We start from the raw sequence: 21,246 nt of genomic DNA on the forward strand, positions 1-21,246 counted from the left end.
ATAAATAGGGACTATGTAATTAGTCCTAACCCTGACAACCCCCTTAAGGATGTTGGTCCTTGTCTTATATTCCCATTTGAATTCCAAGGACTTTCTTTCTGTCAGACCTACAAGCAGCTACAAAGAGCATAAGAGGATTTTAATATATATTTAAAATATTCAGCTAATCTATACTGGCCTCAGACTTTCACAGCAATTTAAAGTACCTTTTTCTTAAGCTTCTATTAGGTTAATCTTCAAATACACACAATTAATAAAAACAAAGAGAGATCTGAGAGCCATTAATGGATCGTGTTTAAGGAGAAGCAGCAATGCCCACCAAACAGCCTTATTTCTACAGGTCCAGGGGATGGACCTCATCGCAATGTGGATGAACTCCTCCTTCGCTCATAGAGTTTCTGGTCCAGACTCTCCTGTCAGAACCTTCTTTGCATCTCATTGCCAGAGTGTCACCTCTTCAGTTCTTTCCTGACTTTCAGCATCAACATTTCTAAGCCAACTTGGTAACCTAAGCTCAGGCTCCCTGTCTAGATATTGACATTCTTATTTAGACGAAACGCCATATTTAGACTTTTCAGGTGATGCTTTTACTCGCCTCTCCTGCTTTTACGAGCAACTGACATAAATCATACAAAAAATAATACATTATTGAAACCAGAGTGTCATCAAGGTTCAAACTGAATCCAAATGTATTACAAGAGGTCGAAACTACCCAGCACTCTCAGAGTCAGCTGGGCACAAAATACCCTTCTGTTCCCACTGTCACCTCATGGTACCTTCACGCTATGTGGAGAGATCTGGGAGGGACGGGGAGGGGCGGGGGAGAGAGTGGGGTTCCAGGAGGTGAGGCTGAGGAGGATGGATAAATTAGCCAAACCACTTAGGTGATTTCAACTAAAATTAGCAGTGCTGCCTGTGGGCCCCATACATTTTCATGGGAACTTTTTCCCTCTGCTGCCCCCCCCTCCCTCCCTCCCACCTCGTTCCTCTATACTGCACTCCAATCAGGCCTTCGCTCAGCAATCTCACTAGAGAAGGAAGACACACTAAAAGAAAGACTCCCCCTGGTTTCTCTTCTTGCAATGCCACCATGGCCATCTTCACTCTGTACTTGAGCAACAGTTAAATGAAGAAATTCTTATTGAGAACTCAATCGACATAGGATTGAGAAATTAATTTAAGAAAACAACGTTTTAATACTAGATCAAATGACACAATTGAGCGCAGTCAGAACTTACTCAATTGAGTGTCTTTTTTCAGGCTTCAAACTGATCTTTGTGTTCTCTCTCACAGGTGTTCATGGTTTCTGTTGACACACAATGATCTGGTAGCAGAGAGACCACATGATTTCAATAAGCTGAATTGGATATGAATTACTATATTTTCCTTTTAAAGTAAATCTTATACAAATACTGCACAGCACAGCAACTGGGATCCCATGTTTCTATGTATATACTGTATATGTGATACTGCTGAAAGCAGAATAGATCAACAGAAAGAACATTGCTCAACAATGAAATTGATTCAATGGAAAGGTTTGTCCAGCCTGTACAGGATGAATACACAATTTCCTTCTTATTCAGATGACATATGGGGCATCATTTATCTACACCTGGTCTTCCCCCCGGCACCTTTCTTTTCTCTCCATACCAAATGGCCAAATGGCCTGTCTACATACTGACATACAGGTGGCCCATCCGCCCTGGAATATCTAATTCACAGTTTATGCTTAGTGAGTGTCAATTCTCTCTCTGGACAGCATTTACTAAGGTTCTGCATCTCACATGGTGTTTCTGGTAAACCAATTAACGAGAAATTAGATAGAATGATGCATTTAGTCTATGTGAACAAGTTATACCAGTCCAACACACTCAGTAGAAGGAAACTGCAATTCAAACTAGTACAGTACGCAATATTACACAGACATTCAATCTCTTGTACCTACCATTACCAACATTCCTGTGTTGTCAACAAGTCATTCTACAAAAAATGTCATGTTACAATGTTATGTTACAGGACATTTTTATATTTCAACAAATGTGTCTCCATGTGTTTCTGAGATCGTACAAGACTAATCTCTAGATTTGTTATCATGGTTAATTGCTCACAGTAGTAGAACCTGCAGGCGGAACACTGCATTTTGTTGTCAGACAGCAACTCATCAGCACAGACGACAAACGTACTGAAACAGAGCACACAGAGCGTAAACACACACACACAGCAAGAGCACAAACAAAGCAACCCTTAAAAAGATACTGCCCTGACTCACTCCTACATGTAATCAGACATGCAAACATGCATAAAAAAGTGACTGCTCATATTTGCTGCCTGAGTGATCATCCAGACCCATAAACTCTGAGCAGATGAAGATGAAGCCATTTCATAGGAGGACGTAGACTGCTCAGACCAGCCAAGCACACTAAATTGACCTATTCCTTAATCACTTATAATGAAGACAATGTAAGCCTTGAGTGCCAGAGAGACCCAGAGCACTAGCACAGCCTTCACACAGCCTCTGACTGGCTGCTACACAATTGAAACAAAGCAGAGATGGTGAAATCTAAATCGAAACAGTGAATTTTAAATCACCTCTCTGAGAGAATAACTTTCCCCCAACAGGATCCCTATAATTTGTCCAATTCATGGGAATAGCATTCCAATTTAAGCGTCATATCCAAATTAATTTCATTAGAGATTAAACCTCTGCCTGGCGAGGTTGGATGCTGAGAAACCTTTAACAAAACAAAAACAAAAAATGCAGTTCTATAATTGTATCATCCTCAGAATTGAAAATAGCCATTGTTCAAGCTGAAATACAAACTGCCAAGGGGCAAGAAGGCAAGGCTAATTGTGCATTCACAATACACTACAGTGCACAATTGACAGTTTTTGAACGTTGCATTATTATCTCTGATTTTAAACAAAATATGATATACTTGATGATATATTAAAACACTGATTACCATCGTATTTCATAGTTTTGATGTCTTCAATATTATTCTACAATGTAGAAAATAGTAAAAATAAACAAAAACCCTTCAATGAGTAGGCGTTTCCAAACTTTTGACTGGTACTGTATATACAGTATACACATATCTACCTCAATGACCTCGTACCCCTGCACATCGTCTCAGTACTGGTACCTGGTGTATATAGCCAAGTTATCATTACTCATTGTGTATTTATTCCTTGTGTTATTATTTTTCTAATATATATATATTTTTTTTTTTCTCTCTGCATTGTTGGGAAGGGCCCGTAAGTAAGCATTTCACTGTTGAGAAGCAAGCAACATATAAAATAAATCTATCCTAAAAACTCCCTAGTCATTGCCTATGAGAAGCAAATCCATAACATGATGCAGCCACCACCATGCTTGAAAATATGGAGAGTGGTACTCAGTGATGTGTTGTGTTGGATTTGATCCAAACATAAGGCTTTGTATTCAGGACAAAAAGTACATTTCTTTGCCACATTTTTTGCAGTATTACTTAAGTGCCTTATTGCAAACAGGATGCATGTTTAGGAATGTTTTTTTATTCTGTACAGTTTCTTCTTTTCACTCTGTCCATTAGGTTAGTATTGTGGAGTAACTACAACGTTGTTTATCCATCCCACAGCCATTAAACTATTGTAAAATCACCATTGGCCTCATGCTGAAATCCCTGAGCGGTTTCCTTCCTCTCTGGCAACTGAATTAGGAAAGACGCCTGTATCTTTGTAGTGACTGGGTGTATTGATGCGACATCCAAAGTGTAATTAATAACTTCACCATGCTCAAAGGGATATTCAATGTCTGCTTTTTTTTACCCATCTACCAATAGGTGCCCTTCTTATCGAGGGATTGGAAAACCTCCCTGGTCTTTGTGGTTGAATGTGCTTGAAATTCACTACTCGACCTTACAGATAATTGCATGTGTGGGGTACAGAGATGGGGTAATCATTCAAAAATCATGTTAACCACTATTATTGCACACAGAGTGAGTCCATGCAACTTATTATGTGACTTGTTAAGCACAGTTTTACTCCTGAACGTATTTTAGGCTTGCCATAGCAAAGGGGATGAATACTTTTTATTTTTCTATTAATTTGTTTAAAAAAATGTCTAAAAACTAAATTACACTTTGACTTTGTAGGTTATCAATTTAATCAATTTTAAATTCAGGCTACAGCACAGCAAAATGTGGAAAAAGTCAAGGGTGTGAATACTTTCTGAAGGCACTATGTTCTTATGGGACTAGTATATTCAGGGCCAATTTGCTCTTTCATTCCTTCATCTAGCAGACCTGTACAGGCCTGTGTTTTGTCAGCTCCAGCCGAGAGGCAGCCTTGGGATACCACTGAGACAGAGGGTCAGCTTAAATTAAAACCTTTTGATCACACCACTGTTCAACATCACAGCCGGCCTCTTTTTTCTTGTTATTATGCAACTGCTAACATCTGTTACTTCTTCCCAGGCTTCATGTTCGGCCTAAGAGCTGCAATGTTATGCAATAGGTTAGAGCAAGAGCTTAAATCAGCATCAAACCTAAGCTGAGCAACACACAGCAAGGACCAGCCAAGACAGGCTGAGACAGACAGGCAGTACTGTATAGGAATCTAGCCAGCCATTAATAACCAAATAATGGAACACAAGGACTTTCTCTCCCCAGGTGAAATAACTTCACCCATGAATGTGAATTAATTTTGTTTCAACATCCATATTCTTTTGGGCCGGAACTTGTCAAATGTATGCAGACAAACGTTCTCATGTCTTCGGGGAATGACCAGCGGAGGACATTTCTCAGGGAATTGGCCAATGTTCTTTATGCCGCATAATATTTCCAGCAGCAAACGTATGCCTATTGTTTGGAACTGACAAGGTGCTACACGGAAGCAGATCGGCTGTTATATCAAATTCGCCATTACGACCTCCGTCCTAGTTTCAAGAATGAAAAAAGAGTGAGAGTGAAAGAAAGAGAGGGGGTGAAGACAAGAGAAGTTAGAGAAAGGAGACTTCCAAGGACGCATCCAACTTCCTAATGGAGTCTCCAGAAGGAAGGAAGCAGAGCTGGTGATAGTAACGAGGAGGGAAGGAAGAACAGCTTATCTCTCTGGAGGGAGAGGCCTCGCACCACTCTTAGCTATACAGTACAGAGAGGACAGGCTTTCTTTACATTATTCCACAGGCTGGATTAATAGACCATCTACATGTTCTACATATCGAAAAGGAAGCTAATATGAAGTAACTTCAAGACTTACTAGGTTGATTCAAAAATGAAAAAAGGATTCATAGCGGTTCATACTAGCATTCAAAAATGTCAACAATGTTTGGCAAAATAAACTGGGTAGTTTAATGTCCACTGAGATGTTAATTTTGTAATTCTAGGCTGGTGTACATCTCTGACCTATGAAAGATGTATAGCAATTGAGAAATATACTGTCAAGAGGGCTCAGTTCACAAAAGGCAGCTACTTATTTTCCTACTAAACGACTTCTGCCTCTGACAAAACAGCTACACACAATCATTCGCTGAAGCAAATGTAATCAGACAGACCTCTACTGTTGCCAAACAACTGTTCATTTCTATATAAATCGTGCATGAGGAGATACAGAGATTGTTTTCTGCATGGGATATTCTTTTATTATTGGGCAACTGAATTACGGGTATAAATAAACACTTAATAGAGACAAAAAATATGCTTCCTAACTCACAATCAGTTATTTTGTCCTGCCTGATTTGCCGTAGAAAGTAATAATATTGTGAAAAATACTTTTCCATATGCCTACAGCCATCAACAAAATACAGTTTTACTCTTTATTGGTAAATCATCAACTTTTATTTGAAAGTGAAACAAATGGCAGACATGTGGCCCCTTGGCGTACCGTCGAGTGGGCAGAGCAGCAAAGACAGGCAGCCTGACGAATGCTCAGCCAAGCCAAGCTGGAGGGAGGTAAAAGACACTCCTCCTCAAACAACCCTGTCGGTTTTCAAAGAAACCGCCATTAGTAAGTCCTCATCAAGCGGGACCAGGGGCCCGTTCCCCCACAGGGCCAAGGAGAGCGGCTGGCCACAATGCGTCTCCGGGAGGAGGAGGAAAGGGGGGGGGGGGGAGTACAGAGATGAGTCCTGCCTGTACCCAGTGGTGTCTCAGAGCAGAGTCAAGCCGCACGGCCCAGGCTTGCTCAATTCCCAGCCCAACTGTCACTGCTGGCACAGGGCTCAGGCCCTTCAAGCACATAATCTGTGCTCGTATGGCTGTTAACCACTATACCCCCCAGCCCTGAACATATCCCCTGCCATAGCATTGTTGTCTTTCTGGGCCTTGTCCTCTCTTATCATCAGGCCATACAAGGATAGAGGGAGACCATGTTATATCTTAATCGAGAGAACTCCATATCTGAACTGATATAATAAATATTGAGTAATACAATACAGGTCAAAATGTACTGATCATTTTTGGAGATGTCACTTATTCATAAACAGTTTATCAGTATCTACGTAGAGGAGTGAGATGACTTCCTGAAACTCTGCAAAGTATGCCGCTGGCTGCTGAGGAGGTGCCGAGGAGGATGTGCGTAGTGTAGCGGTGGTGTGGTGTGAGAAGGTGAGTGAGCTGAATGAGACTTGAGGCGGAGGATCACTGCATTAATCTCACTGAACACTGAGGGGACTGAGGCAGCACTCTGCCGTGTTGCATGCAGCCTGGAGACTCCCACTGATGCACATCTCTCCTGATGACAGAGCGATAATGTCACATGAGTCCAGGTAAGCGAAAAATAGCAGCCTGGTTGATGCCCAGCCGGCTGCTTTAATTGGGTAAAACAAAGTAATTTGAGAGCAGCGTGGGGGGTACGTGGGGGCACGAGGGGGTAAATGATGGGACAGAAGGTCACTGCTTCTTTTTTACTCTGTCGTATGCCATCCACCAACACTCCCAGCATGCTCTACAGTTAATATTGAGATCTATTATATGGCAGCCTTTCACCATCTGCTTCACACACTGAGAACTCATGCTACACCGCTTGTTATTCCATAAAAGGACTTGTCTTTTTCTGTGTACTGAACAATATAAAACATGACATACAGCTCAGTAATAGCAGGCAATGTTTGTCTGGGTTGTGGTATAATAAAAACACATGACCAACCACAGTTACAGATCAAATGTCCATTGAAATAATCTCAAAAGCATCCATAATAATAGTCCACTTCTATGTGCCTGTATTTACATAGACAGAGGTAAAGATAAGCAAGGTCATACATCCAATTGTATATCCTATCCACACCATATACCCCAGACTTGCATTACTCAATAAACTACAAACACATCCCCCCCAATAGGACCCCACTCATACCTATATATCTATTTGAAAGGTGGGCTGAAGTGAAGTCACATTGACTACCTCTCTGCAACCTGCTTGGTCTATCACTAATAAAGAATTCAGGAGATATTTTCTGCTTTTCAGGTGAAATAGCAGTGTAGTGGTTTTCAAGGGAGGCATTCCAAGAATCCTGTCAGGGTCAAAACAAGATGCCATAGATCCTTTGGGCAGGCAGGGCAGGACTGAATTGTGCAGCATCAAACTGTGAAGATAACAGTGCAATGGGATAACCACAGCGGTGCCTCAGGTGTACTGTACTGTACACACAGAGGCCTCAGCACCGACCGACCGACAGCTTCCACATTCCCATAGTCAATAAGGGCCTCTCAGAGGTTTCATACAGCAGATACTACGACCAAACTACTGTATACAGAGCTCAGTTACTGTAACGCTACGATAGCTGAAAGAGACTGGCATGTGGTAGCTTTTTGTCTGTGTGTGCTGGTGCATGATGCTCTTCTGTTATAGGAATGACTCTCTTGCCTGTGTGGGTTTTGTTCCAGGTGCAGCTGATGCAGGGATCATGAGGTGCGAAGTGCTCAGGGCTATGTTGGCACAAGCGTCCTGGGATCATCTCTGAATTTGTTCCTACATTTGCATTAAGTGGAGGAATGGTTCACCTCAGTCTAGTCTGCTGTGTGTCAGTGGAGCCAGTGGAGCTACATGCTAAGCTAACTCCCTGCAGGCAGAATCAGGTGTTATCTGTCTGACTGGGGAGACCGCCATCAATCTCTCCTGTCCATACTCCTGCCTGGATTCAAATCAGGATATACATCTGTGCCGATGAAAGTAATAGGTCAGCCAGATGCTTATTGTATATTTGTCCCTTTTTTAAACTTCTGTCTTTTTAGTAATCTGGAAATCAATGCTGTATATTGTGCCCCGAGCCACTAGGAGGCAGGGAAAGAAAGAGTCAGAGAATTGGAGAGGGACAGAGCGAGAGACAGAGAGAGGAGAAACCTATGTTGACCAGTGGAGGCTGCTGAGGGGAGGACATCTCATAATAATGGCGGAATGGAGTGCATGGAATGCTATCAAGCACATGGAAACCACGTGTTTGATACCATTCCATTTATTCCGTTCCATCCATTACTATGAGCCATCCTCCCCTGAGCAGCCTCCACTGATGTTGACACTTGGTCTGCCTGATGATAATCTGATGTGTGAGTGATGGCTGGGAGTTTGAAAGGCACTTTGTCCAATTAGAAATGTGCAGCAAATTTCCACCTGTCCCTGACAGAGATGAAGTGGCTCTTTGAGAAGACACTGTGGCACAGTGCCAGGTAAGAGAGCCCAACAAACTGCTTGTGGAGCAAGTTGCAATTAATGAGCATGGCAAGCCACCCTTGTTTAATGCAAAATGACACATAATGAATATTCCCTCACAATTAAAAACAGATTTTGACATTAGCCTCTTTAATTTATCAACGCACAAGGCCTGAACAAACTATATCCGACGGACCGGATTAGTCGGTCAGAAAGAAAGAAAAGTTTACTGAATAACCTGATGGAAATGAATGTGAAGTTGTTAGGATGTACAGTAGTGAAATCTGAAACTCATCAAGTGGAACTAGCTATAACTGTTCTTCCTCTCCTGCTTACAATATATTAGCTAAATAGAACAACATGTATGCGATAAAAAGGTGAGGATTAAAAGTCTGTAAAAGAGATCACCTTTGTCATCTGTGTTCCAAGGATATTACATAAACTCATTCAAACTCACTCTGAAACTGGAAACACTTATCTCCCTCACTAGCTTTAAGCACCAGCTGTCAGAGCAGCTCACAGATTACTGCACCTGTACATAGCCCATCTATAATTTAGCCCAAACAACTACCTCTCCGCCTACTGTATTTATTTATTTTGCTCCTTTGCACCCCATTATTTCTATCTCTACTTTGCACATTCTTCCACTGCAAATCTACCATTCCAGTGTTTTACTTGCTATATTGTATTTACTTCACCACCATGGCCTTTTTTTTGCCTTTACCTCCCTTATCTCACCTCATTTGTTCACATTGTATATACTTATTTTTTTCTACTGTATTATTGACTGTATGTTTGTTTTACTCCATGTGTAACTCTGTGTTGTTGTATGTGTCGAACTGCTTTGCTTTATCTTGGCCAGGTCGCAATTGTAAATGAGAACTTGTTCTCAACTTGCCTACCTGGTTAAATAAAGGTGAAATAAATAAATAAAATAGTGTGACATTGTGTCCGGATCAATGCAATGAAAATCCACACAGATACTCAACACTTTCTCTGAGGGGTTCTTAAATAAGGGTTTCCTCCAAATCTACCACCTACTGCACATGTGATAAAGGTCAGGCCTCAAATGACCTTCAGTACAGAACAGAGGTTTAGGATGTGTTGAGTTTTTCCATTCAAATCATTATTTATATAAAACTGAATCTAAAATCCCTGTTGAGATAACCATTGGACTCTGAGGGCACTCCGTCGTAATATCTCACTCTCAACAGAGGAACATTGACCCAGGACTTCCATCTTCCTATTTCTGCATATCTATTTCAGTCCGTCACTTAAAAATAGCCTTTTAATAACCCGACATGCTGTTCATTATTGCTAATCTATTTTACTACATTAGGAAAATAAAGTAGCAAATATTGATCGATAAGACAGATCAACTTTTGTCAGAGGATGTGAACATGATTGGTGCTGCAAACATGGTGAAGAGTGAGTCCAACTTTCAATCACTGTCTACTACAGATCTGCACAGCAGCTTTGATGGAGCCCCATACTGTACCAGCACCCACTCTATCTTAATGCACCTCCTACAGCAATCAATCCACACAGGCAATAATCAAATATTAATTCGTGGCTTATTCATATTCAAAATCTGTTTTTCAAAATAACAAAGGGACAAATTTCCTATTTATTCCTTCTGAGAAAGAAGATACTTTTTGGGATTATGAAAATGTAACAATTTGGAGAATAATTATTGTTAACATAAGTGGAGCATTAGAATCAGTTCTGTTCAATGTCATGGTCTTGCAGTAAATGGATGGAGTGCATAAGAAACTGAAGCCTGGTTGTATGTTTACAGTGGCTTATATCAAAAGCAGTGTTTGTCTATGAAATGTATGTAAATGGTCTAGAAACTTGCCAATTACCTTGGAAAAAACAAGTGCACATTAATGTCCACTCTCACAATTAGGACGTAGTCCTTATGGAGGAAGCCTGAAGGTCAATAAGGACACAACATGTCCTTGGACAATATGCCCCCAACTACTCGGTGATATTTAAATAAGAATAAGATAATAGTTTCACATACAATGTGATTCAATATGATGAATACTTATGGGTATTGTTTAACCACTGAAGTCCATTGGCCTTCTGTAATTGGTGAAAAAGCTGGAGAGATGGGTTACAATATTAATAATTAGTTGGTTCTGCACTCTAAAAAAGTCTGTCCAACCTCGCCAGATTTTAATCAAACGCTGAAAATAGTAGCTGATTGTAATCGGCACTCAGAAGTCACCAGGGGTGTTTGAAGAATTTGTCAAGCCTGAGAGTAGAGCTAATTCGATTATGAGGCAGCATTACCTGGAGGGAATGGATCTATATCTCTCTCTCTTTTTATTTAGCTACGAGATTAGGTTTCGCTTGTTACTCCAATATAAATACTCAAGCCAATGGAAATGATACTGATTTTCAAGTTGGGTTATCTTTTTGTCTCAAAAAGTGTTTTGTTTATTATAAATAAACTTTGTTTAAATGTGTAATACTCAAGTGTCTACTTGACAAAAGTGAACCAAAGGCACACCGGAGTTAGTCACATTAATTAATTAAAGGCTGAAACAATTTAATTAGAGGAAATTATACACATGATTTGGCCCTTCTGAATGTAAAATGAACTTGTTGGATAAAAAAGTTTAACTATTTTTCTGATGTTAAATATATTTTGCATCACTACATTTCAAATATTATCCTAATCTTTTTTTGCTCTTTCTCTACAAGTAATACTTATTTTACATACTGTCTACAGTGCACAAGCACAATACATACAACATAGCGACATACTAAAGAAGCAACATATTCATAGTTTGGTTTCAAGGATCTTGGGAGTTCGCATTATCCTAAACCTGCACAAATAAAGTGCAACAAATACACAAACCTACAAACACACAGAACACAATATGCAAAGAAGCAACTAAACTGGTCTATTGGGACAAAGAAAATGTTAAGTCAAGTTCCACAAATTGCCAACTTGTTGATGCCCCTTTTGACTTTCCATACTTGCTTTAACAACCATGTTTAATGCATCTTGTAATGGGACATATGATAATGAACATCTGATTGGCTCAAATGCATTAAGAAGGAAAGACATTTCACTTTTAACAAGGCACACCTGTTAATTGAAATGCATTCCCGGTGACTACCTCATGAAGCTGGTTGAGAGAATACCAAGAGTGGGCAAAGCTGTCACCAAGGAAAAAGATGGCTACTTTGAAGAATCTCAAATATAAAATACATTTTGATTTGTTTGACACTTTTTTTGGTTAGTACATGATTCCATATGTGTTCTTTCATAGTTGTGATGTCTCCACTATTACAGTAAAAATAAAGAAAAACCCTGGAATGAGTAAGTGTATCCAAACTTTTGACCGGTACTGTAGTTCTTACAACACGGCTGCCATGAGAGCCATTTCACCAACAGTAAGCAAGAAGGAAAAAAATAGTTAAGGCACTCTGTGGGTGTTCTGCGCAAATACCACCGGTTTTACACTGTTACCTCTTGCTGGGAAAGGCTCTATGGCTCTCTGCCCTGCTCTCAAGTGTTCAACACATGTTGGTGCTCCACTCCCTGCGTTAGGAATAATTTATGGGACTTTGTTTTAACATGTTTAGTGCATGTATGTTCAATTGATGCAGAACTGATGACAGGATAAGTATGATTATGGTGCAATGGTACAGTTTCACAAACTGCATAAAGACTTAATTACTATCAGGTGAGAGGAATGTGATTGTTGATCAATGTTGGCTTGTTCACTGATCATAGGCACCTAAAAAAACTCACTGAAGGAAAGCTCACCTGCCTGCTCAACTTCTGTTCACCCCCCAGACTAGTGGAGCTGCTTAGGGTTTGGCGCTGGATGTGACATAAGAATTCTACTGAGTTATCCCTTACCCCCTACTCATCACCTCCCTCTACCATGAGGCCTCCTCAGAGAGGCCCACTTCATAACACAGCCCTGCAGGGCCATCCTATACAGCAGCACTGCTTAGGTCACAGTGTGCAGCATTAAATATAGACTCCTTTAACAACCTCCAATAATGCATCTGGAGTATTTCAGTTCATTACTATTCAAAAACTTACTATCTCAGATATTAACTTCAGTAAATGGGCCACAGATCTGAGCTGTCGCTCACCGCCGGAGATTTCACATCAAATCTGCTTCTAGTCACCAGCCGAGACTTCCTTGCCAGCCCCAGTTGAGCCACTGGTGATGCACACTCCAAAATAAACTGTCCCACAAGGACAAAACTTTCAGTAAAGTTTGAATGTCAATAAACTATGTTTTGGTGATAAAGTAAATTGGGGCAAGTGGTGGATTAACTTTATCTTAATACATTTTAGAATTGACACAAATGATCAAACTTTATAGATTGACATGGTCGGACCTAGCTTTTACCCCTCAAATAACATATTCTGTTTGCACCAAGTAGGCCAACAGGTTAAATCCTTTAGATATCAAACACTAACAGCTTTCAAATACGTGTGAACTTTGGAGCTATGACTCCAGATGTTAAGGCTCAATGATAATCATGAGGTCAAATTTTAAGAGCAATCCTGAGTGAAGGTAATAGCATGGTGTGCATCGTATACATGATACTGTATGTCTGGCATGACTGGCAGGGGGAAACCAACAGTACAAACTACTGTAGCTTCATGACAGGAATTATTACCTGCAGAGCTTCTTTCACATAGTTCTTGCTACTGTCTTCAACACAGACAGACCACAATACAAAGAACAGTAGTGGACACGACTAGTATACAATGCCCTAATGATTAAAACTTTGTAAAATCTCCATATGAGCAAAAATACAAGACACTTGTCTCTATGTGTGGAATCTCAATGTGGAATATATATATTTTTTTTTTGCTACTGTAGGAAGTGTTAGCTAGCACTAAACGGCTGTACATGCGCCAAAACGCCAATATTTTCCATCCTATAGCGTGTTCTACATCTTCTTTCTAAATAGTGAACCAGAATGTTTTCAGCACTTTTTACACTGAACTTTCACATTTGCTTATATTTTTGCACACATTTGTTTATATCCCTGTTAGTGAGCATTTTTCCTTTGCCAAGATAATAATAATAATAATTTCCAAATGCCTGAAGGTACCACGTTCATCTGTACAAACAATAATATGCAAGTATAAACACCATGGGACCACGCAGTCGTCAAAACGATGGTCATTATGACCAAACAGTTCTATTTTTGTTTAATCAGACCAGAGGACATTTCTCCAAAAATTATGATCTTTGTCCCCATGTGCAGTTGCAAACTGTAGTCTGGCTTTTTTTCTGGTGGTTTTGGAGCAGTGGCTTCTTCCTTGCTGAGCGGCCTTTCAGGTTATGTCGATATTGGACTCATTTTACTGTGGATATCGATACTTTTGGACCTGTGTCCTCCAGCATCTTCACAGGGTCCTTTGCTGTTGTTCTGGGATTGATTTGCACTTTTCACACCAAAGTACGTTCATCTCTAGGAGACAGAAAGCGTCTCCTTCCTGAGCGGTTTGACGGCTGCGTGGTCCCATGGTGTTTATACTTGCGTACTATTGTTTGTACAGATGAACGTGGTACCTTCAGGCGCTTGGAAATTGCTCCCAAGGATGAACCAGACTTGTGGYGKTCRACAWTTTSTRTSKMGTSTTGGRTGKTTTCTTTTGATTTTCCCATGATGTCAAGCAAAGAGGCACTGAGTTTGAAGGTAGGCCTTGAAATACATCCACAGGTACACCTCCAATTGACTCAAATGATGTCAATTAGCCTATCAGAAGCTTCTAAAGCCATGACATTATTTTCTGGAATTTTCCAAGCTGTTTAAAGTCACAGTCAACTTAGTGTATGTAAACTTCTGACCCACTGGAATTGTGATACAGTGAATTATAAGTGAAATAATCTGTATGTAAACAATTGTTGGAAAAATTACTTGTGTCATGCACAAAGTAGATGTCTTAACCGACTTGCCAAAACTATAGTTTTTCAACCACCCACAAATTTCTTGTTAACAAACAAGTTTTAATGACTCCAACCTAAGTGTATGTATACTTCCGACTTCAACTGTATATTTTTCTGCATTCCTCTTGAGCTGTCTGCATCCTACTGACTGGTGGTTATTTTTTTAAGCTTGAAAACCCCAGTTGATTTTGCCCAAAGATTAGAAGACACCTACATATAATTTATGATGGTTTGCTTTTTTATTACATTTTTTCAAATGTTTTTGGTTTGAAAAACATTTACTAAATAGTTTTTGCAATTTTTATTTTATTTTCAGTTTTCGTTTACTATAATAACCTTGGTGGGGACGACATCGTCAATGCACTTATTAATGAAGCCGGTGACTGATGTGGTAAACTCCTCAATGTTATCGGATGAAAATATTACAGTCTGTGCTAGCGAACTCTAGGAACTCAGATGCAATAATTTAATAACCTAATATTCAACGTTTCGACAGACAAGCTGTCTTCATCAGGGTATAATGACAAACACTGGGGGGTGACTCGTTTATATAGTCTCAAAGGACACACACAGGTGTCTGTAATCATGGCTGGGTGTTGCCTGATATCATTGGTTAATTCTCAGATATAAAAATAACATACCAAAAACATGTTGTGTCTGTCCTTTGACACTATATAAACTAGTCACCCCGCAGTGTTTGTCATTATACCCTGATGAAGACAGCTTGTCTGTCTAAACGTTGGATATTAGGTTATTCAATTATTGCATCTGTGCTCCTAGTGTGTGGCTCTCCTTCAATTTTGCAAGTGTTCTATTCCGCTAGCCAGCACCTCGCCTAAACAGGTGTGCGTATATTTTGCCTCTAGACTCCCTGTTTATAGCCATGTTATTTTTACTCATCGTTGTTATTCGTTATTCACTMTGTATTTATGCCATGTGTACTATTTATATTTTTGTATAAAAAAATTCTGCATTGTTGAAAGAGGACCCGTAAGTAAGCATTTCACTGTTAGTCTACACCTGTTGTTTACGAAGCATGTGACAAATGAAATATGATTCTATTTTTGGGGGAAATATTGTGCATATAGAGACACTTCACATACAAATGTGCATCATCCATACATTTAGAATTTTGGTTTTCACTTACGTCATTAAAGTCTGATGAACACTTTCCATATTTAAACAACTTTGTGTCAGCATTTACCTCAGTACATTGTTTAAATAGACATGTCTTGTACTGTGAACTTTGCATAGGCTAATCCTGACCCTTACCCTGTTTAACAACACAATTTAGCCCTCCAGCTGATACAAAACATGACATGTAGCCAACAACAAGACAGCTTGGGACACCTCACACTCCTCGAAGTATTAACAACAGGGAGAGACAGAGCCCATTATTACGTCAAGGGCTGTCTGCCAAAAAGAAAGACACACAAACGAGTTGCTCTCCAGGATGTGCATTGACTGTCTGCATGGCGGCTACCTGCTGCTTGGCCCTCCTCAGCGAGCAGAGAACTGTAATCCCTGGTATTTGAGAATGTCATAGCGTCACGAACGCTGCTGTCCAATGGAGTAGTGTGAGGACCGTGCCAGCTCCAGGCTCACAGGATTTGTGAAGAACCTTGTTGAGAGGCCTCTGCTTCCCTTTGCCTCATCCGTCTTCTGTCAGCACAGAGTAAACACATGCCAACCACTCCAGCCCACAGCGCTGCCTCCGTCTGCACAAATAGAACCAATCGGCAGGCTGTGTTGGTGAAGTCCACTTAAGTGTCTAGAAAGGACAGGCCATACCATGAAGAGTTTAGTTTGGACTAGCAATATCCAAAGAAAGAAAGAAAACTACACAAGTAATGGCACCTATGTTAAAAGTACTGTATATAACTTCAGCCTGCATGACAGACAGGGAACAGCTAACAAAGTTTGAGATAAGTGGTAAGGCAACCTGCACAATCGTCTACTCTTGTGTGATATGGTATGTTGAGGTGTGTGCAATATGTATGAGTATTTTAAATGTTTAATTTAACCTTTATTTAACCAGGTAGGCCAGTTGAGAACAAGTTCTCATGTACAACTGCGAACAGGCCAAGATAAAGCAAAGCAGTGCAACAAAAACAACAACACAGAGTTACACATAAACAAACGTACAGTATCACTGTCCTATTGAACAATACACCTGCTAGAGTGAGCCTGTTTGCCCTTCACCAAATGACAGCTTTCATAATGTTGCAGTAAGGTAAAAACATGAAAGAAAAGTCATTTATCTGCCATGCCAACTGATAAATTATATGGGAAGTCCTGCACTGATGGCAGGTCAGCCGTCTTACCACTATCTTTCCATGGTGGGAAAAGGATGTTAAAACAGCACAGCACACTCTGAATATTACAATCAAGTCTCTAGCCTCAGATACAAGCCTGCACTACACTAATCCCAGTGTCAATAACGCATTACTCTACTCTTAACTGTTCATTCAAGGCGGTCTCCATAGTGTGATTATGTACAGCATATACAAACAGAGAGATACACATACACAACAGCATAGCTGAGGCTTGTTTAGGGCTAGAAAGTGCAGGATTGAGGAGCTTCAGCTTCCCTGTGTAATTCTGAGGCTTTATCCCAACCTACACAGAGGCCGTCAACTTACATAACAAGCCATTAATATTGATTGTTTCCAAATTTGCTCCTCACGAACTGAGGGATCCTGCAATATGAAAATAACACCCTTTCTTCTTTCCACTAATGATATCCACAGACCTCCAAGGCCCGTTCTCTGACCCACTCAAGTCTTCCAGCACAGCTTCTGCTGAAGTAAGCCTTTTCTACTTAAAGGGTATTAGTGCTCAGGGTTAAAACAGTAAATGCTCTGCATACGGGATAAGAAATGTGCATCCTCAGAAATTCCAATACACTGGGTGTGAAAACGGAAATTGTTCCTCAGTAAGCATCTGCAGTATTTCAGATGTTGTTTTTTGAGTATATCCTGAAATGCAGTGTCTAAACCCAGCACTGGAATCCTGGAAATGCTTTACATTTTTATTGTTTCACATTGTTGAGTAATCTCATACTGGATTGTGCCACCAACCAATAGCAATTATAAATATTTTTGTATCATTTCATGCACTGTGGGGAAAATACATGTATCATACTGTACCAAGATTCAATAAAATAAATCTGTTTCAGTTTCTACAAAAGCAACCAAATGTGCATCTCCCGTTCATAAAATCTGTTTGCACGCGGTTCGCAAGTACTCTCGGCAGGCAAACTCTACTGGTGTGTTCAAGCGCTTAAAGAGCGACTGCCCCTAAAAAGCAACTTCTCGTTTTGAAAAACAGCCCATGTGGCATAAATATGAGTCAGATACATGTATTCTAGTCAAAATTGACTACAAAGCGTAAATAGGATAGTTTTGGTCATCAAGTCAATCTCGTCCAAAACTGAGCTTTGCGAGATGATGGCAAAAAAGGGTATGTCATGGAATGAAGGGTACCGTAACAGTTTTCCTTGGGTTGGGTTTATTTAAATCCTACCCACATGCCCACAGCTGGCTGCACCCAAGTAATCATCAATTCGGAGCGCATGACCCGATCGTAATGCCCATGGTCAATTTGGTTTGACATTCGATATTCCTATGGGGGTCGACACTAGGGACCGTCAGTGAATTACACAATGTACAAGGGACAATATCACCAGCCGGCTGAAGCTAATTGGCGAAAGCTAGCCTAGGCGACTTCAAGACACAAGACCTTGTTAGACTGTTTTAAGTTATCTAGAAGGGTGAGTGACTGTAACTGTGTACCGTTTTGGCAGATTGCATGTACAAACGCTTGCCACGTGCGAACACACACACAATAGACACCCATATTAAACCACCCCCCAAGACAACTCTCGTTTGGCTTCAGATATAGTCGCTGCATTTCTTAATGACCAAGCCAAAAAAACGAGGCCAAATCAAAAAGTTCAGCCTCCCTGGAAAACAGATAATCGAAGAAATCGCACAAGTTTTGATAACAAACATATTACTTAATGATTTCATCATATTTGTTACAATTATCTCAAAAGAAACAGCTGGAGAAGAAGAATACAGTAACATCATTAATTGTAGGTTATAAGTAGGCCTGTTATTAAAAACTTGAAAAGTGCTACAGGAGAACTTTTGCCAGCATGCCATACATATTCAAGTTAACTAAATACCTTCTGAAAGAGGTTTGTCCCACTGAACATTAATATTCCCCCCCCCCCCCACCCATTCATTCATTACATAACAAAGCAAAAAAAAACGTTTTTTTCCTGTCTTTCTCTCCAGACACTTTAATCCTATGCATAAATGGGTGGGTGTGAATATGGGTCAGCAGGTTAAAAGTGTCTAGGAGCCAGACTTCATAAAACAGCCGTCAGATGAACCTAACTAGGCTCGGACCGAAATGCCTTCATAACTACCTACCAGTTATTACATAACTGAGCACTGGCTGGGATCTACTAAATTTAAACAATCTCGTGTTCATTACAAAAAATCGTACTCTTCTGCAGCTGGAATACTAAGTGATAAAAAACATTACACTTGTCTTGAACTGTGGAGTCAAGAACGCATCTACAAAGTGAAATATATGTAATGATTTTCGCTATCTCTCTTTCTGTGCGCGCCTCTGTTTATTGCTACCTGTTACATAACCAGCTTACATTCCACATTCACCATATTAGACTCTAAATATACCGCTTCCGCAGAGGAAATGTGCTCATGCAAACCACAGCGCGATGAATACATTTACATGTAAAATATGTAATTTAGTGTCATAGTAGTATATGAACAAACTGTACTTTGGAGTATTATAGTCTGGAAATATTTCCATTGAACTTGGACGAGTTGAATGGAAGCAGTCTAGAGGGGGTGTGGCTAAACGATGTCTGTAGCCTACTGTACAACTCGCACGGTACTCAATCTCACATATTCTTAAAAAATGCATACGGGACCAACACAATCCTAGACTTGATTTGATAAATGACCACAACATCTATCATGTCCATCATCAGGCAGTTATCATCTCTTCATGTCCACTACAATGTATCAGAGCTAGCGCGCGCTCGCAAGGGAAGGAAAATCAAATTCCTGCTGCTGATTTGTCTATTTCACAAACACACAAAATTACAGGCTATCTTTTCTGTAAATCACTTGGAAATAAATACGACGATAAAATACATGTCCCTTTAGAAGTTGAAGGGACTGGTGTTCGATAGCTTACAGTTTCCCAAAGTTCACTAATATTTAGTAACCTACCATTGTGTAGTATAGCCTAATAAACGTGTAGAAAGATAATATAACGTAGTTGGTGTTCTTGTGTTTTAAGGGAATTGTAGGTCCTAATCGATCTGTGTAATTGACTATCCTAACAATAATTGTTCTATTCACAGAGTAATTTGTCTCCCAATGACACATACGACAATGGTTGGATCTCTGTCAGTTGTGCCTGAACACAAGGGCAACACAGAAGCAACTCGCTCATCATAATAAATATGGCCATTTTACAAATGCAGCGCAATAAGAATTAATCTGTTCCAGGTGTTTTTTACACTATTCAGGTAACGTTATAGACCATTTTTGAGACCTCTATAATTCAAGTTCTCCATGCAAAGAATTCATTTTGAAGTTTGAGGCATCAATTCGGTAATCAATCAATATTTCTCGTGATGAGAGATGTCAGCCGCTTACCTCTGTTGGTACTTGAACAGGTCTGCCTTCGAACAGGGGCTGGATGGTCCGCTTTTCGGAGCGTCTCTAGGTTTACCGGGGTTTCCCTGGCCGGTGTAGCCGGCTCAGAGGCGCTGTTGCCCGGGTCGCTTGCTGGATCTGGAGGGGACTCCATGTTGAATTTCAGATTTACTGTTAAACTATTGCTAGTGTTTCACGAAAAGTCTCTATGATTTGTGAGCCGCGAGAGTCCGTCTAGCTATCTATTTTAGAGTAGAAGTAGAACTACGAAATGAAAAAATGCGAGTGTATCTAGAGGTGGGTGTGAAGATTTGATTGTCCATCGGCAGCGCTAGAGAGAGCTTCAGTCATGCAACTGAAAAGGGAAAGGTTGTCAATAGCCGATTAATAGATGTGCAGTAGTGCCTGCGAGTTTATTTCATGGGAATGGCAGTTTGTTGCAGCCAGCTAACGCTTGTATCGAGTTTATCATCCCAATATTCATTCACATGATAAACTCTGATTGTAGGCTATAGTCTCTCATCAGTGTGTTCAAAAATCATTAATAGCCACTTCGAGAAATCTGCACAATACGCTATCTCCTGTTCGGTGTTTGAAAGCCTGTCCCTCTGTGCCAAAGGCTGCTTACAACTTCAACGTTCCATTACATTATAGCCTATTTTTAATTTACTGACAATTTTACAAAATCAATATTGACAATTAATATGCCTAGGCTTATGCAACGACAATCAACTCTAGAGAGAAAATGAAGAGAACACGTCCATGCCTGCACAGTCGATGCTATTCAGCTCTTTTTTTGCTCTCATCATCACCACCACCAGCAACCCCATCATCATCATCTATATTTTAAGGTTTACAGTGTAAAAGCCCAGGGACGCGTGCATAATTGGTAGCACTGGAATTATTTATGCAGCTTTCAAGAAATTCCTCCAAATGTATAGAGCTGAGATAGGCCACCAAAAAGTGATTATGTG

The 21,246-nt window shown here is 40.2% G+C and overlaps 1 protein-coding gene across 1 annotated transcript in view; it reads right to left on the reverse strand.

Moving 5' to 3' along the window:
* LOC111962411 (nuclear receptor ROR-alpha A-like) overlaps positions 1-20,570 on the reverse strand; it is a 285,568-nt gene extending 264,998 nt beyond the window's left edge. Inside the window, 1 exon segment of the mRNA XM_023985484.2 lies at positions 20,273-20,570. Within this exon segment, the coding sequence (XP_023841252.2) occupies positions 20,273-20,426 (154 nt within the window). The 5' untranslated portion in view covers positions 20,427-20,570.
* Between the last annotated feature and the right edge of the window lie 676 nt (positions 20,571-21,246).

The sequence above is a fragment of the Salvelinus sp. IW2-2015 genome, linkage group LG4q.1:29 (genome assembly GCF_002910315.2).
Source record: "Salvelinus sp. IW2-2015 linkage group LG4q.1:29, ASM291031v2, whole genome shotgun sequence".
In the NCBI taxonomy this organism is placed as follows: domain Eukaryota; kingdom Metazoa; phylum Chordata; class Actinopteri; order Salmoniformes; family Salmonidae; genus Salvelinus; species Salvelinus sp. IW2-2015.